This window comes from Haliotis cracherodii, unplaced genomic scaffold, assembly GCF_022045235.1.
Source record: "Haliotis cracherodii isolate W230 unplaced genomic scaffold, xgHalCrac1.p SCAF_7, whole genome shotgun sequence".
In the NCBI taxonomy this organism is placed as follows: domain Eukaryota; kingdom Metazoa; phylum Mollusca; class Gastropoda; order Lepetellida; family Haliotidae; genus Haliotis; species Haliotis cracherodii.
Genome location: NW_027266330.1, coordinates 44,995,086 through 45,021,656, shown reverse-complemented (window position 1 = coordinate 45,021,656; position 26,571 = coordinate 44,995,086). Strand labels below are relative to the sequence as shown.

General features: G+C 42.0%; 1 protein-coding gene across 3 annotated transcripts in view; it reads right to left on the bottom strand.

Moving 5' to 3' along the window:
• LOC139447469 (serine/threonine-protein phosphatase 2A regulatory subunit B'' subunit alpha-like) overlaps nucleotides 1-26,571 on the bottom strand; it is a 75,496-nt gene that overhangs the window by 6,726 nt on the left and 42,199 nt on the right. For all 3 annotated transcript variants that reach the window (XM_071228858.1, XM_071228859.1, XM_071228857.1), the window contains 10 exons: nucleotides 25,217-25,540; nucleotides 14,232-14,335; nucleotides 12,089-12,191; nucleotides 11,170-11,244; nucleotides 10,781-10,867; nucleotides 6,239-6,395; nucleotides 5,800-5,848; nucleotides 5,455-5,541; nucleotides 4,056-4,200; nucleotides 1,430-1,579 (listed from right to left, as the gene is read on the bottom strand). In XM_071228858.1, coding sequence (XP_071084959.1) covers nucleotides 1,430-1,579; nucleotides 4,056-4,200; nucleotides 5,455-5,541; nucleotides 5,800-5,848; nucleotides 6,239-6,395; nucleotides 10,781-10,867; nucleotides 11,170-11,244; nucleotides 12,089-12,191; nucleotides 14,232-14,335; nucleotides 25,217-25,540 — 1,281 coding nt within the window. The remainder of the gene's footprint in view (nucleotides 1-1,429; nucleotides 1,580-4,055; nucleotides 4,201-5,454; nucleotides 5,542-5,799; nucleotides 5,849-6,238; nucleotides 6,396-10,780; nucleotides 10,868-11,169; nucleotides 11,245-12,088; nucleotides 12,192-14,231; nucleotides 14,336-25,216; nucleotides 25,541-26,571) is intronic.

Here is a 26,571-nt window from a genome sequence, read left to right as displayed (position 1 = left end):
TTCACTAACAACACACAGGACACCTTCACTAACAACACACAGGACACCTTCACCAACAACACACAGGACACCTTCATTAACAGCACACAGGACACCTTCACCAACAACACACAGGACACCTTCATTAACAGCACACAGGACACCTTCACCAACAACACACAGGACACCTTCACTAACAGCACACAGGACACATTCACCAACAGCACACGGGACACCTTCACTAACAACACACAGGACACCTTCACTAACAACACACAGGACACCTTCACCAACAACACACAGGACACCTTCACTAACAGCACACAGGACACCTTCACTAACAGCATACAGGACACCTTCACTAACAACACACAGGACACCTTCACTAACAACACACAGGACACCTTCACTAACAACACACAGGACACTTTCACCAACAACACACAGGACACCTTCACTAACAACACACAGGACACCTTCACCAACAACACACAGGACACCTTCACTAACAACACACAGGACACCTTCATTAACAGCATACAGGACACCTTCACTAACAACACACAGGACACCTTCACTAACAACACACAGGACACCTTCACTAACAGCACACAGGACACCTTCACTAACAAAACTCAGGACACCTTCACCAACAACACACAGGACACCTTCACTAACAGCACACAGGACACCTTCACTAACAGCATACAGGACACCTTCACTAACAACACACAGGACACCTTCACTAACAACACACAGGACACCTTCACTAACACACAGGACACCTTCACCAACAACACACAGGACACCTTCACTAACAACACACAGGACACCTTCACCAACAACACACAAGACACCTTCACTAGCAGCACACAGGACACCTTCACCAACAACACACAGGACACCTTCATTAACAGCACACAGGACACCTTCACTAACAAAACTCAGGACACCTTCACCAACAGCACACAGGACACCTTCACCAACAGCACACAGGACACCTTCACCAACAGCACATAGGACACCTTCACTAACAGCACACAGGACACCTTCACTAACAACACACAGGACACCTTCACCAACAGCACACAGGACACCTTCACCAACAACACACAGGACACCTTCACCAACAACACGCAGGCTGCCTTTACTAACAATACACAGACATCTTTCCGTGTGTTTTAAAAATGAGAAGAGTATTTAATTTATTTGTTTGGTGTAAATAAAGTCTGGGCCAGATAAACCAATGACAAGACATGTCAGTGGTATCAGCAAGAGAATGAGATCAGTACATCCTCCACCCTGCAGTGCCATCCTCCGATCCACCAGCACCCGCAAATGTAACATAAACACTGTCCCAACCAAGAGACAATGCAAGTTATATACGTCTCCTCATTAAACTGTGTGAGACATCGTCCAGGCAACGAGGGACAACCTGGGTGAAACTTACCCTCACATTAGCAAACGGATCTCTTTGCTCATGTTCCAGGAACTTGTCTAGGTTGAAGAATGTGTCAAAGAAAATGTTTGTCATCTTGCACGACTTGAGGTCTCTCAGGGTTATCTGCTCTTTGTGTTTTGGTCGAACTAGATCCAGCATCTGTTGGGTACAAGAAACAGCGTACACGTCTCTCATCTAAAAGAATTGCTGATAAGCAACACACATTATAAAGGAGCTGTACAGTCACATAGCTTTGTCAGAGGACTGCATGCACTTCCAACATCATATCTGCTTCACCATTCTTCCATGTCATGCACTAAGTAATGATAAACGCCACTCTCCAGGTCGGTGGCCGGAGTCTATGATGTTATTAGTGGTCACAAGCAATCATCTAACAGAAAACAACATCCGATGTGAAACAGTGTTCTTGAGCCTGGAAACTTATATATGAGCATGTTTGATTAAAAGAAATGTTTTTATACTTACCTTACACTACACATTGCTTTAGCTTCCCTATCTTATACAAACAGACAGTACTGGAACGAAGAGTTAGTTGAAACAGACTATGGCTATTGCCAGACAGCGCACGGTTCTCATGTGGATTGTAGGCCACTAGAGGTGGTAAGTCAGCACAACAATAAGCCCCCAGGATAGCAGAACAAAGCCAAAGGGAGATTGTACTATGTGATACCTCGGCTGAGACATGGCTGGAAACAGGAATGACCAGCCGAACCGGGAAGTGGGCGAGTTGATCACCGAAAGAGGCGGGACGTGAAACTGCCCATCAGGTTGGCATGTCAGTTGATTTTTGGCGACAAAGTCCAAGCAAAGACCAAGGTGAACCAGGCCGTGAGGTCGCTGTTTGAACCGGACCTGGGTCACATCCAGGGCATGAAGCTCACTAACCCAGGCCACCATGGCAAGGGCCAGGAGCAAGCAAGTCTTTATGGTGAGATCTCCAGATAGCAAGATACGTAGACACAGCATCAGTCAAGTGCCTAGTCCATGCATTTGTAACATCAAGACTTGACTATTGTAACAGTCTTCTGTATGGTATCCAGCAGCAGCATCTGGATAGACTACAGCGTGTGCAAAACACTGCTGCCAGACTCATCACACGGAAGTCAATGCATGAACACATTACACCCGTCCTGAAAGAGCTGCACTGGCTACCTGTGAGACTCAGGATCGTGTTCAAGCTGATCATGTTTGTCTACAAATCGATCCATGGGCTATCCCCAGTATACCTCCAGGAACTCACTGCCCTTTACCAACCTGGCCGAACACTGAGATCTGCAAACAAACTACAGCTTGCTGTTCCACCAACCAGCAGAACAACATATGGCGACAGAACCTTCCGAAAAGCAGGTGCACCTCTATGGAATGCACTGCCCATTGATGTGAGGGGATCTGAAGATGTCAACACCTTTAGATCAAAACTCAAGACCATCCTCTTCAAAAGAGCATACGACTGAGCGCTCTTGAGCAGGCAGTATGTCTGGATAAGTACACTATATAAATGCATAATTTAATCTATTTTTTTAAATTTCATCTCCAAACGAGGCAGACGCAAGGGGTTCATAGAGAGCCTGGCGTAAGTCACGCAAAACAATACTGAGATCCCACGGTGATCGACGGCGACTTTCCGGAGACAGCAGGTGACAGCACTTGCCGAATGCATCAAGGATGTCATCAGGTGTACATGAATGGCGATTTAACAATAGTTAAGAAAAGAAACCTATTGCAAAAACTACATTAACACGAGAGGCACGAAAAAGTCACAATGGCGACCAAGTGCAAAAGGTACGTCTGTTGGCAAGGGAGACAGTAGGGGCCAAGGGGCCAATAACTCCTGGATGCCGGGGCACTGGCTATAGTCTGTTTGCATAAGGTAGGGAAGCTAAAGCACTGTGTAGCGTCAGGTAAGGTAAAACATGACATGTTTGTGCTGGTGTGCTGGTGTACTTCTTGACACTGTGTCACTTGTTTATTTCAGTCTGTAGTAAAAGAGCCACATACACTAGGGTGGTAATCATAGCTATATCATGTAAGCTCACCTGTAATATATCCCTTTGGTCACCACTTACAATTAGATGATCACAAAGTGTTCCCAAACACATTGTGAAAGAACAAACAGCGAAACACACATGTAAGGCCTAAAAAACATAAGAATTGGTTCTCAGGCAATGGCTTTTGAAGATATAGTGTGGGCAAGGTAGCCTTTTTTTAGGTCGTTGTTCAAACTAATAACCAAATAAACAGTTGTGGGCAATCAACCTGGGAAAGGTCCTTGTGTTCGAGATGTGGAATATTTAAGGATTTTTGTTATCATTTGAAAATGAAAACAACAACGAAATGTGTGGTGCACTTGGTGATGGAGCGGTGGTGCCTGAGAACCAAGACAAGTTTGTTTTTAGCATAAACAATGTTGTCTGATAAGACAGAAAGGTGTGAAGCGGGATCAACTGAACTGCTAATGTGATTTTCAAATATGGATTACTGAGTGTCAAATATTCTGTTCAAGGCTGAGCAAACAATGTACAAATTGTCAAATTGTTGTGACAAGTTTGTTATCTCCCTTGCAACAGTGAGCTTTCCAGTTCACACGCAACAACACTGACACATTAGTACATACCTGACACAAACAGTCTTCAAATGGTAGTTTCTCAATTCCTATTGCCTCCATCTTCTGCATCTGTTCCTCATAGAAGTACTCCATCTCATACATGGAGATAACACCATCCCCATCCAGGTCCATGCAGCGGAACCAGTACTCCACACTGCAACACCAGAGGGACATCATGAAGCCTGCAGTTCATCATTGTTTACATTGTTACAGGACATGAAAACAGACTATTACCTCATCAGAGCCCCATAAGAGGTGATGTGAAATGGGGTCTTACATTGAATTCAAGGTTATTTCACTTATATAGCAACATGCCTGCAATACATGTGTGGATGCTTGTAATAGCCCAGACTAATATTGGTTTTATAGTGCTAGGACACTAAGATAACATGAATACTCAGACCCCACTAAAACTGACTGAGCCGACCAGTCCTTGTTTTATCACCTTAATGCTGAGTGCCAGGCAGGGTAAACACTAGCTGCGGCTAACTTTCTCAGTGCTGCTCCCTATGAACAATTCTGTTATTGACTACAAGTGTCCCATAGTGTTTTCCTTATAGATTCCCCTTTTGGATATACCGCACAAACAACCCTGCCACACTTACATGAACTATAATCTCATGAAAACTGCATCAGGATTCCCTCCCTCAAACACTTACCTTCAAATATGTGTACTTAAATGTTTGATCATGAAACTTTCTTTGTTATTGTCAGATTGGAATCATCAAATCTTTATCGGTCAGGTTTCCAGCTTGATAAACTGTACATTATCTGAATGTAAGTATTCGTATTTGAAGGAGGCATGTGTCTTAAGGAAGGGAATCCAGTTGGATTTGACATTGGATCACGGCGCATCCTCTTTTCTGGAGCATATAAAGTGTGATGCAGATTTGGGGACCTATGGTAAATACTATGGAACAACCAGTAGCTCATATTCCAAGACTTCAGTAGTGTGCCAGTAGGTTAAGAATTGACTGTCACTTTGTGTGGGTTCATCAGAGTATGAACCTTCAAAGAGTGAGGGACAAACTGTATGAACAGAGCTTACAAGTTTTTATACCTCAATTTTATACCTCGAAGGATGTACACACAATTTTTATTTGACTTCATGTTTACACTGACAGCTCTACATCAACCTACTGTATGAGAGGTGACATGAACATGTCTTGGCTTTGTTCAGACAACACTTCTATATTTATTTGTGATAGGTAATTCCCAGAGGTTTCCCAAGAAATGTGTAAGTAGTCCGTCAGTGTTTATTACGTTATTTCACCAAAACAATCTCATGAAAAACGTAAGAACATCAAAATGTTTTATGAACACCCCTGTTTCACAGTCAACTGGCCTCTTTTTCACTGGAAAAAGGAGGGTGTATGACCCTATAAGAAGCAGAGAGTGAAGGCTGTACCTGGTTGGGTTTCTCTTGTCTTCCTCCGCTATCAAGAACCACACAAACTCTGGGTAACTCATTCGACCAACCTTGAAGTTCTCACCCCTGCAACATACATGGTAGTCCATCATCACCAACTCACTCTACCTACATCTCATGTCACATCAATGGGTCTTCAAATGCAACAATTCTGGTATTACTGTTGAATAGCAACACTGAAGAAAAGATTGATATTAGCCACTTTTAGAAGTTACAAGCTAGAGAACATGTGTGAAAATATTATGTCTTGAATCAGAATGTGATGACCGGCCTTGAAGTTTTGTTTCAGGAGTTTTCTCCTAGTCCGTAGTACTGATTACTCACCGCGTCACTGCCCCTGAGAATATCCTTTCTATCACCCTTGATGACAACGCTGTGAAAGAAAGGTAGGTTCAGAGTTACACCCCAGACATATCTTTATAGTTTACAGTTTCAGATGTACCAGAATAGAAAACAGACAATGTGCAATACAACATAAATTAAATGAAATCTTTGGTGACCAAGTCCAAATTGTTTCCATGGAAATCGAGAAAAACAAAAATGCCAAAAATACGTAAAAAGCAAAAGGCACCACGTCAGGATCTATTTGATATATCAGTCACATTTTGTTGAAAAATATTGAACAGTTTTTGAGTTACGCTCTGGAAATGAAATGATTACTGACTGACTGACTGACCAGAATAACCAATGACTGATATTAGCAGCAATGAAATCCACCAAGTCACAGCTGAGGAGTAGGAGGAGCAAAGGCAGAGGGACATACCATGTTCATTGTGTCTGGCCAGATCTCCCCGGTCTATGAACAAGTCATGGTCCTTGTCCAGCTCCCAGAACTTACAGTAGATCACATAGAAATGTTCATAGGAGAAGTACTCCGTTATCTGGTTGATGTCCTCCTCGTCTTCAAGTAACGCTAAAGTCTGAAACAAAATTGAACACACTCTGTCATATCTTCTTATATAGTTTCTTCTTTGGCAGAAGAAGTAGAGACACAATTGCTAGGACATACAATCATAAGCATCATAGATGCAGAAAATTCTGTATCACTAGATTTATGCGGTTAATTGGAGGTCAAGAGAACTAAAAATATACAGTGTATCATAATTTTGCATATTACTATTAGCATGATAAGACTTTACAGAGAATTACAGAAATTGCAATGAAGTAGGCAACAAAATGCTTTTACAATGCCCTCTGTTGCAGTAAGGTTTCAGCTAAGCAGGCTTTCAGGTTTATGAAATGTTGACCATAATAAGGTTTACAACAGACATAACCTTGACTTTCAGTTCAAGTCTGACCTAAGCAAAATAATGTATGTGTATGTGAAAGAGTGAGTGAGCATTGTTTAACGCCGCTTTTAGCAATATTCCAGCAACAGAACGGCAGGGGACACCAGAATTTGCCATAAATCCTGTATTTTGGCTGCAGACAGATGATTTGGAGAGGCAGGAGGGAGTACTTCTGATAATAGTTCAATAATTCTTGCATATACTCTACCTCTATTACATCTTTGCCAGAATCTACGGAAAGAAGGTGGTTCCTGCCTCCAGTACTCTCCCTGTATACCGTATATCGCTGTGTATAAGGTGAACCCACGTATAAGAAGACCCCCCTGTACACACCTTCAAAATCAACCCCAAATCCTATACTCCGTGTATAAGGCGACCTTGAATGAAGCACATCACAAGTGCGCATACAAACCTTATATTTGCAATAAAAATATGTTTATCTTGCGTTGTTTTTTCTACGATGATTGGTCGAGATGATTGGTCCAGCACATGTTGCCATTTTGTGTTTACACGGTACGACACCAAATTGGTGCCCGTAAAATAAAATTCATTTATGAAGTAATAACATATAAGAGACAATGGTGAGTAATTTAATCGCCAATTAACTATGTTGTAACTAACTAGGCTAATGTTTGCTTCGCATTCAGCGTGTTTATTCCACAATCACTTATACACACCGTCTCCAACAGTTGTTAATACAACTGTAAAAAACAGCGGGAATTGATTTCAGCTTCACCGGTTATCACATGTTAGGTCACATGTGCGATATGCAAATGCTTACCGGTACTTCCGGCTCTCTACTCACGGATGTTGATTGTTTTACCGTGTCAGCTGGTTTGACAATCTGCATCAAGGCGAGGGTTATTTCAACTTTATTTGCAGAAATTATGAAACTTTATTCAAGGAAAAGAGATACAAATCATGTTTATGTATGGAAATAGTTATTGGAACAGTTATTTAGAAGGAAATGCAAAGTTTTATTGGTGACTCTGTGTATAAGACGACCCCCCTTCCTAACCCCCTCATTTTAGGTACGAAAAACTCACCTTATACACAGCGATATACGGTACTTGTAGTTGACAGTACTGTTTCAAATCCCCAAAAGATGTTATGTCTTGAACCATTTCAAGAGGACTTGAAAATCGTGTACAGGAATAATCAGTCAATATGTGATACCTTCTTTAGAACTACTATTATATTGCTAGCAGCAGCAGCTATGTGTAATAGGAAGGCTGCTTTCTTTGATTTTTGGAGTAATGTAGAGGAAGTGAGAGGTTCAAACAGCTCTGTTAGTCGAGCTGATAAAACCACTAACCGGTTAGATTTCAGGAAGGAATGAATGCATGTTTAAGATAGGAAGATTGCCGATCGAAATGAAGAGTAGATCGATATTCCTCAATTGTCCAATGACGAAGCTTGTTATGATGAAGGAGGAAATCGGCAACCATAGGCATAGTAACAGCAACATTTCCTAATCCAGATCGTCGTCGCCACTGGACAAACTTATCCAATTTGTTGTCATAAAGGAGACAGGAAGATGATCCCCATGGTTTAGCGACCGCTGAAGAAGGAGATACAGAGGCGGTGAGATTAAGGTTGGGAAGGTTCTTGTAGACAAGGTCCTATCTGCTTGGACGCAGAAAATCTATGCGGAATGGTATTGGGAGAGGATCTTCCATTAGTAGGGCCATGAGTCTGGAAAACCAAAGTCTTCTGGGCCAGGTCAGGGCGATTAGAATGATGTACAGGCTGTCAGTTCTATCTTTTGTAGAAGAGACCATGGAGGAAACACATATGCAAACAGGTTGGTCAAGTTCACAAACAGAGCATCGATCTGCAGAGCTCTTGGATCTGGTACCGTACTGGCATAGACTGAGAGCTGATGATTCACACAAGTCACAAACAGATCCGGGTGCGGAGTGTCCCAGGTGGATGTGTCTGGATGGAGAGTCCATTCTGTGGAAACAATCCTCATGTCTGGACAGGCTGTCCGTGAGGATGTTCAACTTCCCTCGAATATGTCTTACTTCCATCCAGCAGCTGCTTGAGTCAGCAAGGATGAATTAAAGTGAGGTTTCCATCATCAGAGAACTGGACACTACTGTGATATTGTCTGTGGCGATAAGGACTGGTGAGGAGATCTTTCAAAATCAGGATCGCATAGAATTTAGCCCTTATCTCCCTGCAGTTGATGTGAGATCCCTTTTTGTCTCCTTCTATGTGCCCTGTATCTGGAGATCTGCCAGATGGGCTCCCCAGCCTGAGTCTGAGGTGTCCGTAAACAGATAATGTTTCTGCGGGGTAAAGGAGCGAGGGATGACCGTCATGACATGCTGTCGATGCGTACAGCACAGGAGGTGGCCTTGGAAGGTGATTGGTAATGTAACATAGTTGTTACATAGCACATTGTTGTAGCCTTCTTCTGTAGGTCAGGTCATGGAGAGATGTTAACCTTCCGAAGAGGGACATCCATCGGCTGATCGTACGAGTCGGTAACGTCAGAGCATTGTCGATCATGAGGGATGTAAAGCGATCTTCTGGAGGGCAGAGTAAGCCCCTTTGAAGAAGAAAACGGGCCACGATGTAATTCAGATCCTAGATGGGCGTGAGCTCCGATTTGGAAGGATGAATGATAAATCCCGGATCAGAAATGTTTGGTTCTAAGATATATATGACTAAGAAAATTGTCCAGGTATCCATGCAGACGGATTAAATGCGGATGGGCATAGCTGATCACTGGTGCCATTATTCGGGTGAAACGCCATGGATCAATCGAGATTCTGAAAGTAAGGACCTAGAACTCGTAGCGATGCCCATTCACTCCAAACAGGAGGTATTTCTGAGATAAGGGATGAATTGGCATGTGGAGAAGATCTATGCTGAAGGCCAAAAGATGCAGTGTAGATCTTAGCTTCCAGACAGATTCCATCTGGAATTTTGGAGGAGGTATGAGAAAATCCTTGTCCAGGAATTTCAGATCAATGATCATTCTCATTTCTGTAGTATTCTTTGTCAGTACTAGGAATACTGGAGAATAAAAAGCCCTTGCTGACGTCAAATAATTGCTCACGCAGGGCGACAGGAAACTCTGGATGCGCCGGTAGCACAGATGAGTGTTGAGTGTCGGACGGTTGATCAGGCAGAGGGGTAGGTTGTTTATCAGTCTGGGAGATAATATCATCAACCTTTCTCCTGACCGCATCCTTCCTCTTAGCCTTAGTGATAGTGTCACTTAGCTTGGTGGAGGCTTTCTTGGTGAGAGGGAGACAGAGGGGATAGCGATCATCCTCTACACAGGTGGATTCTCTGCACTTCCAACACTCTATGTTAGGGTCGCCCGAGATCATAAAACGGCAACAATTGTGACCCTTATGCAACTAATAATTACGAATCAAAGCCAATAAAACTACTAATACATTAGTGGGAATAAGAAAACTTATACTGATACATATTAGATTAGTATGACTACAGCTATAGTGTGACTAAGTGCTAGAGAAATACGTAGACGGGTCGACTCTAGCACACACAGGAAATAAGAGAGGTTTTCCCGCCTTCACTGCACAGAAGAGCTGTAGGCTGCTAAAGTGCTATGGCGGGGACAACTAATAGTATAGTTGACAGTGAAGAGGGCCCCATTTAAAAATCTTTTTAGTTTAGTATGGTGTGACTGTAGCCAAAATACAATATTTACGGCAATGATGTAATAGAGGTAGAGTATTCGCAAGAATTCAATGCTTTAATGCGGTACATGCTCCTTACAGCATCCCTTGTATACTGTAGCCAAAATATGTTTAAAAATAAAGGTTCAGCAAGATGATAAAGAAATATTTATTGAATTGGACATTCAAATTAAATGATGCATTAATACGACAATACACCACCAGTACTTATCATAGGATTCTTTTGTTGAAAATAAAACTTTACTCTCGTTACCATGATACAAAATGGGGATGAATTCCAGAAATGCTCCCTGAGCGGATGTGAGTTACTATGCGGAAGGATACACAATTACTCACTCTAAGTAGATTACTGTGTCGTATCTCCGGCACCGTTAACCGCCCTGTCCACAACCGGTTGATACTGAAGAATATTCGTGCTATCACCTGCAACACAATATTATCTTCATCAATATTCATTGTCAACAAGATCAGAAGCAACCACTAATGTCATATTAATAATGAAAGAAAATATGCATCATAACTTGTTACCATCAGTGGCATAGTCACTGGACTGAATTGGCGTGTGTGTGTGTGTGTGTGTGTGTGTGTGTGTGTGTGTGTGTGTGTGTGTGTGTGTGTGTGCGTGCGTGCGTGCGTGCGTGCGTGCATCTGTCTGTGTGTGTCTGTCTGTCTGTGTGTCTGTGTGTGAGAGAGAGACAGGTATGAGTCACTGCTGAGTCTCTTACCGTATTTATATATCTAGAATGGAATTCTGGAGCTTCTTGGAGGAAACTAAGACCTGGGTGAGATTCTACAACATCCTGAAATGAATTGAAACATGAATAAAAGTAAATGTCTCAAGTATGAATAATTGTCAAAACAATAATAACATTTCAGAAAATACAACACACATCAAAACATGCAAGCCTTTGAAGAAATGTTCATTAGTTCTAAAGCACGACCATCACAACATTGTTTTTGTTTTTTAATGCACGTAAGGCGAGATTTAGACATTAGAATGATTCATTTCACTTATTTATTTTTCCCACCAGTCAGAAGAGGCTCACGGTCATCTTCACTTCATCTTGGTAATAAAAACTGTTATTCCCCCCCCCCCCCCCCCCCCCCCCTGCAGTACAGAAATCACAAGGTCGTCTTCATTAAAGTAGAAACAACATTTATTCCCCCTACTTGTACAAGAGGCTCAAGGTCGTCTTCATTAAAGTAGAAACAACATTTATTCCCCTACCTGTACAAGAGGCACAAGGTCGTCTTCATTAAAGTAGAAACAACATTTATTCCCCTACCTGTACAAGAGGCACAAGGTCGTCTTCATTAAAGTAGAAACAACATTTATTCCCCCTACTTGTACAAGAGGCACAAGGTCGTCTTCATTAAAGTAGAAACAACATTTATTCCCCTACCTGTACAGTACAAGAGGCACAAGGTCGTCTTCATTAAAGTAGAAACAACATTTATTCCCCTACCTGTAAAAGAGGCACAAGGTCGTCTTCATTAAAGTAGAAACAACATTTATTCCCCTACCTGTACAAGAGGCACAAGGTCGTTCGTCTTCATTAAAGTAGAAACAACATTTATTCCCCTACCTGTACAAGAGGCACAAGGTCATCTTCATTAAAGTAGCAACAACATTTATTCCCCTACCTGTACAAGGGGCACAAGGTCGTCTTCATCAAGGTAGTTACAGCTGGGTTTTGCCAGCAGTTTGACAAACCGTGAGGCCTCATCATGGTAACTCTCCATCAACCTGCAACAGTCAAACATGACAGCTTTACTGTGTGTTATGTATTTAAAGATGCATGTGTGCGTGCGTGCATATCTGAAGGCAAAGAGTTGATGATAGCGTACAAAGCACTAGATCAATTCAGCTACTAGAACACCGAGTCACAAACTCATTCAGCATTACTCAAGGTTATCAAGTTCAAATGATGGATAAGAATGTTCAAATTTAGGAAACAAAAACATTTCATCATCCATCCACAACTCGGAAATTGGGGTCATATTTTTTGGGGTGGCTAGGATCTTCAGGACCAGGACTTGTGTACGAAGTCATATTTTTTAGAAATTTTTGTGCCTGAGACCCGTCCGCTGGCAGCTGCTGAAGGAAACTTGACACTCGACTCTTCAGGACAACTCTGCTGCAATGCTCCACATGGTATCTTACCAAAACTCCTTCATGCCCAAACTATTTCAGCTTTGTTCTTTTAACAAACTGCACAAGCTTTGGCATGCAGAAGTTGGGGGAGATAACTTTCCACATATGCAAAACATTAAAAAAATCATGTTGACATATGTATTTACAAATGTCACTAATTAGTTGAATTTCAGTTTTCAGATGCACTATTTATACAAGTTCTTTTTCTCATCTGCGTAATAAAAGGTTTTTATTTCTTTTTTGTTTTGCTATTTTTCATCAGCCGTTGCCAGAATCTTTACCAGGCACTCGATGTGCTGCACCTGTATCACAAGACTTATATTCAGACATTTGATATGCAGTCTTAGTGTCTCCTCATCCTATGGTACTAATGTGATAAAACAACTTCCTTGCATTATATGTGTTGATTATGTGCTAGTGATAATACCAAGGATTTAACAATTTCTATATAGGCCAACTCGAACTCATTCATTTCATATCTACTTTAATTCACAATTCTTTGGTCCACCCATTACATGTGGATGTTTTTCCCAACAATTTTTACTTCAAGTAACCTACAGTGAGCAAAGTTTTTGGCAGAGTCTTCAAAGCTAGGTCAATTGTAGATTACATAATTTGTGAGAACGTCCTGCTGCCAAGGTGGAATCTGTCCCGACATGCACAAGTATGTTCTGTGTAAACTCAGCACCATGTAGCCGGACAATCTTCTCTTCCCGGCAAGCGGCTCAGCTCCGAATGCTGCTGTAGCGTGGTAGGCTGCAGCATGTTGAGCCAATTACAAATCTCTTTTAGATTACTGCTGACGTCACAAGGAAACAGATGCTCCAAACAGATGCTCATGGAGTGCCATCACATCGATCTGTTACTGACTATGATGGCAGTAACTTTAAACTAAGCAATACCAAACTGACAACTGACAATGTCACAGTATTTTCATTGTTCATATTGTCATTATCATGTCATCTTTCAGCATCCTAAGATTTAATTTACATAAATTGTCATTACATACACTACAATTTTTTCTTGAAGATGTCTTCCAAACAGTAGCAACAAATATAGCCAAACAAGGCCCAAAAAGGAAACAAGCATGAAATACTCATATCCCCCACCAGTAAGCTCCGGAAACCAGCACTGCCGCAATTTTCAGTCTAAGTCAAAGTTGTTGCCATGGAAACTTGAAAAATAATTATTTTTAAATCCATAACTATCAAAAGGCACCAGTTCACCACTAGACCTATCTATGTGCCAAGATTGGTAAAGATATTTCTCATGGTTTTTGAGTTCTGCTCTGGAAACGAAATGTGACAGACAGACAGATGAAGAGCACCCATTCCTGTATCCCCCTTCCACTTCCTGGCAGGACAATAAATGAAGCATATGTTTGTATTGTCTTCCAGCTAATAGACATTACAAATTTCAAGATTAAAACAACATTTCAGTTGTAAGGTTAACCATTATCAACAATCTACAGATAATGTTGTTTCATTTCACATATCAAAAAAGCCATTTCAGAACAGAGGTCAGCAGCTAAAGATTGCAAAACATGAATGTACCCAAAATAATCTCTCAGCCAAAACACTTAAAAAGGAGGACAAAAAGAAAGCAGAGAAACTATAATAATAACATTCTCACTTCTTCCACATAGAGGCAAACATCTGGTAGGTAATATATCCCTGCTTATCTCCCCCTGATCCTCGGAACAGCGGGCACTTCCAGTAGAATGGAACACCACAAGCCTGAAAAAAAGCAACAATCGTATCTTTAAACATGCAGTCATTCAAGAAACATGAGGACTGCAATTGCACACATAGAAAATCTGATGCATTCAACACACAGTTTCAAACAAAGGCCATTAAAATACAATTTGGCATGCGTATAGAGGTTTCAACAGCCATTAGAAGACCGCGTCAGAGAGCTGGAGCAAAACAGCTGCTTTTGCAGTTGTCTGGATAGAAGCAAAATCTTTGTGGTCCCAGCTTAAGATGGCAAACACCTCAAGTCACTAGCAAACCATTATAACATCTACACATCAAATGTGAATCTATCCCCTATAGGGCCAAACACTGCTGTGCATGTTAGAATCTATCCCTTATAGGGCCTAACACTGCTCTGCATGTGAGAATCTATCCCCTATAGGAGCAAACACTCCTGTGCATGTGAGAATCTATCCTATAGGGCCTAACACTGCTGTGCATGTGAGAATCTATCCCCTTTAGGACTTAACACTGCTGTGCGTGAGAGAATCTATCCCTTATAAGGCCTAACACTGCTGTGCATGTGAGAATCTATCCCCTTTAGGGCCTAACACTGCTGTGCATGTGAGAATCTATCCCCTATAGGAGCAAACACTCCTGTGAATGTGAGAATCTATCCTATAGGGACTAACACTGCTCTGCATGTGAGAATCTATCCCCCATAGGGGCAAACACTGCTGTGCATGTGAGAATCTATCTCCAATAGGGGCAAACACTCCTGTGCATGTGAGAATCTATCTCCCATAGGGGCAAACACTCCTGTGCATGTGAGAATCTATCTCTCATAGGGGCAAACACTGCTGTGCATGTGAGAATCTATCTCTCATAGGGGCAAACACTGCTGTGCATGTGAGAATCTATCTCCCATAGGGGCAAACACTCCTGTGCATGTGAGAATCTATCCCCCATAGGGGCAAACACTCCTGTGCATGTGAGAATCTATCCCTCATAGGAGCAAACACTCCTGTGCATGTGAGAATCTATCCCCCATAGGGGCAAACACTGCTGTGCATGTGAGAATCTATCCCCCATATGGGGCAAACACTCCTGTGCATGTGAGAATCTATCTCCAATAGGGGCAAACACTCCTGTGCATGTGAGAATTTATCTCCCATAGGGGCAAACACTCCTGTGCATGTGAGAATCTATCCCCCATAGGGGCAAACACTGCTGTGCATGTGAGAATCTATCCCTCATAGGAGCAAACACTGCTGTGCATGTGAGAATCTATCCCCCATAGGGACAAACACTGCTGCAAACACTGCTGCGCATGTGAGAATCTATCCCCTATAGGGACAAACACTGCTCTGCATGTGAGAATCTATCCCCAATAGGGGCAAACACTCCTGTGCATGTGAAAATCTATCCCCTATAGGGACTAACACTGCTCTGCATGTGAGAATCTATCCCTTATAGGAGCAAACACTGCTGTGCATGTGAGAATCTATCCCCTATAAGGCCTAACACTGCTGTGCATGTGAGAATCTATCCCCTATAGGGCCTAACACTGCTGTGCATGTGAGAATCTATCCCCTATAAAACCTAATACTGCTGTGCATGTGAGAATCTATCCCCTATAGGGGCAAACACTGCTGTGCGTGTGAGAATCTATCCCTTATAGGAGTAAACACTGCTGTGCATGTGAGAATGTATCCCCTATAGGAGGAAACACTGCTGTGTATGTGGGATTCTATCCCCTACAGGGCTAACACTGCTGTACATGTGAGAATCTAATCCCTATAGGGGATAACACTGCTGTACATGTGAGAATCTATCCCCTACAGGAGATAACACTGCTGTGCATGTGAGAATCTAATCCCTATAGGGGATAACACTGCTGTACATGTGAGAATCTATCCCCTACAGGAGATAACACTGCTGTACATGTGAGAATCTATCCCCTCAAGGGGCAAACACTGCTGTGTATGTGAGAATCTATCCTGAAATTGTATGTATAAGTTTAGTCCTGAATGCAGCTCCATGCTCCAAAACACTCATGCAATACATCAAAACAATGAGCTAGACTGTCTAAAGCATTCACTTCCCTGAACCCTACATCTAACACCAAGAGCCAGACAGTCTCCTGAATACACCTACATCTAACACCAAGAGCCAGACAGTCTCCTGAATACACCTACATCTAACACCAAGAGCCAGACAGTCTCCTGAATACACCTACATCTAACACCAAGAGCCAGACAGTCTCCTGAATACACCTACATCTAACACCAAGAGCCAGACAGTCTCCTGAATACACCTACATCTAACACCAAGAGCCAGACAGTCTCCTGAATACACCTACATCTAACACCAAGAGCCAGACAGTCTCCTGAATACACCTACATCTAACACCAAGAGCCAGACAGTCTCCTGAATACACCTACATCTAACACCAAGAGCCAGACAGTCTCCTGAATACACCTACATCTAACACCAAGAGCCAGACAGTCTCCCGAATACACCTACATCTAACACCAAGAGCCAGACAGTCTCCTGAATACACCTACATCTAACACCAAGAGCCAGACAGTCTCCTTAATACACCTACATCTAACACCAAGAGCCAGACAGTCTCCTGAATACACCTACATCTAACACCAAGAGCCAGACAGTCTCCTTAATACACCTACATCTAACACTAAGAGCCAGACAGTCTCCTGAATACACCTACATCTAAGACCAAGAGCCAGACAGTCTCCTGAATACACCTACATCTAACACCAAGAGCCAGACAGTCTCCTTAATACACCTACATCTAACACCAAGAGCCAGACAGTCTCCTGAATACACCTACATCTAACATCAGAGAGATGTGGGAGAGAAAGGCTACATGTTAACTAACTAGGCTGTGGGTTGGAGAGAAGGGGCTACATGTTAACTAACAAGGCTGGGGGTTGGAGAGAAGGGGCTACATGTTAACTAACTAGGCTGGGGGTTGGAGAGAAGGGGCTACATGTTAACTAACTAGGCTGGGGGTTGGAGAGAAGGGGCTACATGTTAACTAACTAGGCTGGGGGTTGGAGAGAAGGGGCTACATGTTAACTAACTAGGCTGGGGGTTGGAGAGAAGGGGCTACATGTTAACTAACTAAGCTGGGGGTTGGAGAGAAGGGGCTACATGTTAACTAACTAGGCTGGGGGTTGGAGAGAAGGGGCTACATGTTAACTAACAAGGCTGGGGGTTGGAGAGAAGGGGCTACATGTTCACTAACTAAGCTGGGGGTTGGAGAGAAGGGGCTACATGTTCACTAACTAAGCTGGGGGTTGGAGAGAAGGGGCTACATGTTAACTAACTAGGCTGGGGGTTGGAGAGAAGGGGCTACATGTTAACTAACTAGGCTGGGGGTTGGAGAGAAGGGGCTACATGTTAACTAACTAGGCTGGGGGTTGGAGAGAAGGGGCTACATGTTAACTAACTAGGCTGGGGGTTGGAGAGAAGGGGCTACATGTTCACTAACTAAGCTGGGGGTTGGAGAGAAGGGGCTACATGTTCACTAACTAAGCTGGGGGTTGGAGAGAAGGGGCTACATGTTCACTAACTAAGCTGGGGGTTGGAGAGAAGGGGCTACATGTTAACTAACTAGGCTGGGGGTTGGAGAGAAGGGGCTACATGTTAACTAACTAGGCTGGGGGTTGGAGAGAAGGGGCTACATGTTAACTAACTAAGCTGGGGGTTGGAGAGAAGGGGCTACATGTTAACTAACTAAGCTGGGGGTTGGAGAGAAGGGGCTACATGTTAACTAACTAGGCTGGGGGTTGGAGAGAAGGGGCTACATGTTAACTAACTAAGCTGGGGGTTGGAGAGAAGGGGCTACATGTTCACTAACTAAGCTGGGGGTTGGAGAGAAGGGGCTACATGTTCACTAACTAAGCTGGGGGTTGGAGAGAAGGGGCTACATGTTAACTAACAAGGCTGGGGGTTGGAGAGAAGGGGCTACATGTTAACTAACTAAGCTGGGGGTTGGAGAGAAGGGGCTACATGTTAACTAACTAAGCTGGGGGTTGGAGAGAAGGGGCTACATGTTAACTAACTAGGCTGGGGGTTGGAGAGAAGGGGCTACATGTTAACTAACTAGGCTGGGGGTTGGAGAGAAGGGGCTACATGTTAACTAACTAAGCTGGGGGTTGGAGAGAAGGGGCTACATGTTAACTAACTAAGCTGGGGGTTGGAGAGAAGGGGCTACATGTTAACTAACTAGGCTGGGGGTTGGAGAGAAGGGGCTACATGTTAACTAACTAAGCTGGGGGTTGGAGAGAAGGGGCTACATGTTAACTAACAAGGCTGGGGGTTGGAGAGAAGGGGCTACATGTTAACTAACTAAGCTGGGGGTTGGAGAGAAGGGGCTACATGTTAACTAACTAGGCTGGGGGTTGGAGAGAAGGGGCTACATGTTAACTAACTAAGCTGGGGGTTGGAGAGAAGGGGCTACATGTTAACTAACTAAGCTGGGGGTTGGAGAGAAGGGGCTACATGTTAACTAACTAGGCTGGGGGTTGGAGAGAAGGGGCTACATGTTAACTAACTAAGCTGGGGGTTGGAGAGAAGGGGCTACATGTTAACTAACTAAGCTGGGGGTTGGAGAGAAGGGGCTACATGTTAACTAACTAAGCTGGGGGTTGGAGAGAAGGGGCTACATGTTAACTAACTAGGCTGGGGGTTGGAGAGAAGGGGCTACATGTTAACTAACTAAGCTGGGGGTTGGAGAGAAGGGGCTACATGTTAACTAACTAGGCTGGGGGTTGGAGAGAAATGGCTACATGTTAACTAACTAAGCTGGGGGTTGGAGAGAAGGGGCTACATGTTAACTAACTAAGCTGGGGGTTGGAGAGAAGGGGCTTCAATTTGGGTTTCCTGTTTTCTGTTGGAAGTTACACACTGTTTATTGCCTGGTAACTTGATACCCATGTCTGGGTACAGGCAGTTAGGACGAGACTACAGACCTACCAACAATACAGGTCTGGTCTACTTGTAATCACAACTTCACTTACACAATGTCATAGGATACTATATCACCTAATTGCTATATTTTGTAACCGAACTGTCTGCCCTTACTCTTACCTCAAATAAATAAAACACACAAGTAAAGTGAATGTTGTGTCCTGCTGCAGTCAGCTATATCACTGTGGCCTGTGAAAGAAGTGCTTGACAGCACTAGCAACCAAAGAGTCATCAGGAGATGACATATCTCCTCTCCACACCGCACCCCCCCCCCCAACCCCCAAGTGCAATTCGGAAATGGAGCTTGGCAGTATTTATTGGTCAGACCTTCATACAAACACTTTAAGTATGTGCAGGACCACATGTCTGCGTGAGTGCGTGCAGGACCACATGTCTGCGTGAGTGCGTGCAGGACCACATGTCTGCGTGAGTGCGTGGAGGACCACATGTCTGCGTGAGTGCGTGCAGGACCACATGTCTGCGTGCAGGACCACATGTCTGCGTGAGTGCGTGCAGGACCACATGTCTGCGTGAGTGCGTGGAGGATCACATGTCTGCGTGAGTGCGTGGAGGACCACATGTCTGCGTGAGTGCATGCAGGACCACATGTCTGCGTGAGTGCGTGCAGGACCACATGTCTGCGTGAGTGCGTGGAGGACCACATGTCTGCGTGAGTGCGTGCAGGACCACATGTCTGCGTGAGTGCGTGCAGGACCACATGTCTGCGTGAGTGCGTGGAGGACCACATGTCTGCGTGAGTGCGTGCAGGACCACATGTCTGCGTGAGTGCGTGCAGGACCACATGTCTGCGTGAGTGCGTGCAGGACCACATGTCTGCATGCGTGCGTGCGTGAGTGGTGCAAGCGCATGGTGCATGTATGGAAATAATATTACATGACTTCTGATGTATGATATCGTACATCAAACATCTTCATGTCTCTTTTAGAGGTGAGCACAATTAGTATTGGCCTTCCACAGCCAAATAAACATGTCTCTGTTTCTCAGTTACTTCCTGGTTTTGATCAAAGAACTGTCAGTTTCTCAGGAAACTTACACTACCGGGTAAGTGCTGTGTAACCCTCACAAACTTGTTACTTTATACCACCAAATATTCTCTTATTCATTCAGACTTGGACATTAACACCTTTTATTATCATCATGTAAGATTGTCACTCCTCTGTCCTTTACTGTAACCAACTGATTTAAAGCACTGCCACAACCTTAGAGACTGCCCCCATCAATGACACTTAGTAACCCTGAGGCCGCCAACACACTGAAACCCATTACCATTTGAAACCTATGTGTGTAAAAAGTCAGTACTCAAGTACTCAAGCATTACAATCTGTAATTAACATGAAATGCCAATATTCTACCATGCAAATTGCTTGAGAACTACCATCTTCAAATGGCTTCTAATCAGCACAAGTGGCTTAGAACCTCAACACTCTCACTGAATTAATTGCCAAGCAAGTCATTGCTCCAACATTAGAAAGCTGTGTGAATCAGAGAACCCCATAGCCCACATCATTCATACCGCTTCTCTGTATTGTCATACATGTATACAATACATGAAAACTGCCAAGCATTGATATCACCACTTTCTTTGTAGCAAGTGACATACACATTTAAAAGCCTCCTTACAAAATCTGTACCATATGTGTAAGACATGAATTATGACTTGTTTGTACAGAACATGTCACAGTTGAGTACAGAACACAGTAAGTTTGCTGCTGAGAGGTATATTCACAGCAGTATTTCAAATATGCCATTCAGTATTCACAGAATTTGAGATGGAATGATCAACGATTATGATGGCGTTAATGTGGTGTTCTATGAGATACATATTGCTACTTATAGCTGGTTACAGCATCACAGACATCCTGGGAGAACCTGACCATCTGTACCATCACACAACACAGCAGCAGGCAACCTCACACATTCATTATCAGTTGGGTTATTTCTATCCACATAATGACATGAATACATCATACAGCACTGGACTACAGCACTGGACTACAGCAGTGGACTACAGCCCACCAGGGTCCGAAAACTATGCTATCCCGTCAGCCCCTGGCTAGTACATCTTTGTAAGGACTAGTAAAAGAGATGGAAAGGTAGCCCGGCTGGCTAGTGTATTCATAATTGAGTGACACAACAAAGTAAATGTAAAGGGTCTTTGGGATCCATCATACACAACACTCACAGCATGGTGCTAGAAGTAAACAGCAGGTTATGTTGCATGAAAATCTTGATTCAACATTCACGTTTCTACAATCAGAGACAACATAATAGGAACAGAATTCAGAACGAGTTAAGCTCTAAACATTGATTGTGAACTATGCTTGTCGTAAAAGGCGACTAACGGAATCGGGTGGTCAGGCTCGCTGACTTGGTTTGAAGCATGTCATCGATCCCAATTGCATGGATCGATGCTCATGATATTAATCACTGGACTGTCTGGTCCAGACTCGATTATTTACAGACCGCCATCATATAGCTAAAATATTGCTGAGTGCGGTGTTAAACAACAAACCAACAACAACAACCATTGAATCTGAATACGTACAACGATCTAAATCTCTTATTTCTCCTAAGTCCAGTTTTCAATCAACAAAAACGGGAAAGTAACATTGTGTTGTTTGGTTATATTACTGGACAGAAATTAATGGCATAGCTACCTGGGATTATTGTTTTCATAATTAGAACTTATCGACTGTCAAAGTGTTCAATTAATAATAAAGCTATAAATATTATGTCCGACAATTATTATTATTCCCTACTTGTCATTCAGGTCTATTAGAAACTGTTTGAAGGTGAATGAAAATACCCACTGACAATTGCTGCAAGATAAGAGGCTCTAAGACTTGTACCTATGCCCAAATAGCAACTAGCATGATTGCACCTGAAAATCATTTTGTGGTGCAATCCCACGATCCCACCTGACCATTCATTTGAAAATATTTATGTTAAAAATCATTATGTCAAAAGGTTTTCATGGCTAGCGTGTCCTAAGGATTTGATTATTATGAGTGATTTCTAGCCCTTGAGTCTTGTGCCACAAATATCCAGTTGTCTTCACCCCCTGGATGCCACAGGGACATATATGTCCCTCCTCTACAACCCTCACCTTGAAATCGAATAAAATTCAAAATACATCACCCACACAGATATCCTTCAGTTTTGAATAAGGTGGGAAATTCCCTTTTCTGGGATATCATCCACTGGCATTTTAGGCCAAGCAAAAGTACTGAAAATGACCTCTGAAAATTAGGTACAACGTCAATGCCGCCATTTTTTACACATTCCTAAATCACCACTCACAGCATTATTTACAGCATGTTTTGAAATCTAAATTTCGGATATTTACTCGGAGAAATGAATTTCAAAAATAGTATATTAGTGATCACGGGTATCTGTCTTTTATGAAATCACCCATGATCATTCCAAAACGTCTCTGATAACCGTAGAATTGTTTTGAATGTTTTGGAAAATATGCTAACACAAACGCCTAAGTGAACTTTCCGCCATATTAGATAGTGTTTACAAAATATTTGAAACTTAGCTGTGATACATACATCCTTGAATTCCTCATACATTTTAGAATCAAATGACTAATGGTCTTTGTCATGGTGGGTTTCAATGAAAAACAATCTCATTAAAATCAGATCTTAGTTCTTGCTTCCGCTAAACAAAGATCTGAGGACATCCCATTAGGGGTTAGGTCAGAACGACCTTTCATCCAACCAATCACAGCGTCGCTTACCAGATCATGAAAGTGACAGTCAGAATGCGATTTCTAATCATACAGCCTCGAAAACTATAAAACGGGGTATCTGAACGATAGTTACAGGCGTAACGACTGAATCTTTACAATCTAGACCATATATATTAGCCAATCAAAACTGTTCTTTTGTTCAGGTTTCAAATTTTTAAGCGAGAATTTGTCAAAATATCTTTTAAGCGCCAATTTGAAATTAGTGCCATATAGCACAAGAAAGCTGCCTTCTGATTGGCTAATGTTGACTTCTTATCAGTAATTCCTTTGGTCGGTCAAAGTTTGCGAAAGTCGGTCTGACGTGACCCAAAATGCCATTTTGTAAAAGTCTGTCACCGGTAGTGATGTCATACGTCAACATTGTTGTAAATTATTTGGTAATTCCTTTAAGGTGAAGGTCCTTGAATGAGATCACTGTGCCAAGCTGTTTACAGTATTACTAACGATGTACATATTACGTGTCTTTTATACATTTTTTCACACAATTAATTTCACTTTGGATATTTGTCAATGTCAATAGAGCTTTCTTCACATCTTTTATTGTGTAATTCTGAGACGTGATGAAGAGAAATAATAACATGATAATGAACAAATATATGTCCAATATTGAATATAATTTTGGTTGTTTTGAAATATTCTTTTGGGTATTTCATTAATAAATTGATGCCAAACAGGTGTCTTGTCCAATTAAGATACACGATAAACTATCTAATTGAGTATATGTTCAAGACATAATTTACTTGGTGAAAGCAGTCGTTTAATGTTGTGTAGAAAAAGCGTCAAATTTTGTTTTACACATCAAGTTTTTCCATACCATGAACAAAAATTAGGGGAGATATATATCAATCAAAATATATAAAACATAAAACCAGCCATGACATCAAACAGAATGGTGTTATTTTTTTTGTATTTAATTACATTTGATGATAAGGCTAGCGCTCCATAATAATGATGCAACGTTAGTCAAATTACACTTACACATTCAGGAGAATTTTGGATTCTAAGGACTAAGTTATAGGTTAGATTGGGCCATCCATTTCTCTATTACCTCTTTTTTTATGAAGTATGATTTAATCATTTCTTACGGGTTTTGTTTATAACTAAACGTATACAGTTTCAATATCGATATTTGTGTTGGAATAGTTTGGTTCCTCGTGAATAAAACACCACCAAAATATATTGTCCTTACCCACAGCTAATTCTCACCAAGTGACCTGAGTTACAATAAACTGGTGTTAAGCATAGTGGAATTATGCCCCCTTTTCTTTGTACATCCATAACCTCTCTGTCGCCTTTTGATGTTGTAGAGAAAAATCAGTTTTCGCCACTTACGGCATGCTATTTTTGGCATTGAATGTATGTCGTTATACATATGCATATAACTCCATTTGATATATAGTTATGTCGTTCAGATAATAGGTTGTATTTTGTTCGCTCACAGTTTCCGTTAAGCTTCTAAATTAAAAAATCGTCTTACAGTACTTTTATCGTGTAGGATAAAAAGCGGTGAAATATACTGTTTTTCAACGCAAAATAAATTCTTGGACATTTAGAAGTGCCTTTTTTTAATACCGGTTTAATATTTGCAGTTAAATTTACACCTTCAAATAGGAAATTTAATATTCTCCACCACTGCGTAATTTTATAGCCAGAAGTAGATCCAGTGCCGCGTGAGCGCAATTCTCGCACAACCTTCATTTTTCTAATCTTAGGAAAATGTGCGTCAGAAAAAAACTTGGCATCCAGAGGGTTAAGCTGCAGGCCACTGGGGAATCAGGAACACAGTTGTCCCCAGTTCCTATGTTTGTATGTGGCACATGGCCAATCTTTTATCCTCCTTATTCCTACCCTGACCACCTGGTTTTGTGTCCAGACTTACAGGACACCATGACATAGCTGTAGTACGGCTGGCTGTGGTGTAACACAACATTCACACACTCTAATCTCAGACGGGGTACAACGGCCTGCCAAGTCAGCAAGTCATTGGCTGGAACTGGACTTACCATGAGTCTCCAAGGAAACAGAAACACTATTCCTCCTTCATTATGTCAACACAACAATAAAATCTTAAAATATAAACTAACAAGAAAATGGTGACAAACAGTAACATGTTCAGTAACCAAACTATACCACAATGATGATTTTCCCACCTTTGCTATAAGGCCCATTTGTTGCTTGTAAGCTTTTCCACCTTCCAAGTTAGAGAATTCCTGAGCCACATTCTGTAACACAGAGTCTGTGGTGTCAATTTTGGGTGGTCGTCCCATTGGGAAGTAAAATTTGGGAATATTGGCACTACTGTGAACACTAGTCCTTGGTGTTGGCAAGTCACGCCTCTTGGGCTTATTCTCCTTGTCCTCTGTGGAGTGGGGCACAATGGCTGGACGGCTGTTCGACTCTGTGTCTTTCTCGCGTGGATGTTCATCACGTAATATGCTCTGCAGGCTGTCTTCTTTCGCATTGGACACAGCTGGCTGCAAAAACAAAGCGCCATTTACTTAGTTATCAATAATTAAATCTTAATCTCAGTTTATCTGGTACAAAGGAAACATTACACCGATGGATGATAACCGTCACTAAAACATGGATATTGTTCAGCACCCAAAGATCCATTTATGATATTCATATGAAGTGGGGCCATTTTATGAAATATACAAATGATAGAATTATAATTAACGAAACATTCATGACCTAGTTTCATTCTCAGGGGGAACAAGGCTCAATTACCGCCCACAAGAATGCAATGATTAGTGAGTGAGTTGGGTATAGCGTCGCTTTGAACAGTACTCCAGTTATATCACAGTGTGTCAGCTTGATGTCGGAGGAAAACCCCGAAAGTGATGCAGATATCAGGTGTTGATCACATTGGTGAAAACCACGATATAAACCTAGAAATATAATCAGGGCATACCATGATTTCCAACCCACAATCATAGGTTTCAGGTGTGCCCAACGGACACAACTCTAACATGATAATTAACCTGTGTTCAGTGATACAATGCCAAAAAGACATTGACACAATTAACCCATAACAGACAGAAGGCAGTCTTTAGGTTGTAAGTGATATGAGCTTTGAAACTCCATCAATAAGAATATTCAGAAATAATTTTGTCATATTTTGTGCAGAACACAATTTTGTGGAAGTATTTATCCAATCTATTCGAACCCTGTATCTTCACATGTTTGGGACAATTCTCTGACAACTTAGGTTCATTTAAATGCATCGATAGCGGTAATCTGATCATGTTTGCTGTAAATAACAGTGTCTCAGTACCCAATTTCTCCGAAATTAACGTAAACAATATTGAATGAAATTTTGAAAATATATAACATATTTTACAACCATAAGTCCAGATATACAATGAACACGTCTTTAAACCCAAATAGGGAAATAATAGGATTAAATTGTCAAAACATCATATCAGTGCAAAACTTGAGTTTATTAAAAATGTATGTAAATGTATGCCATGTAATTGCTTAGGTTTAAACATTTCAGTGATATTTT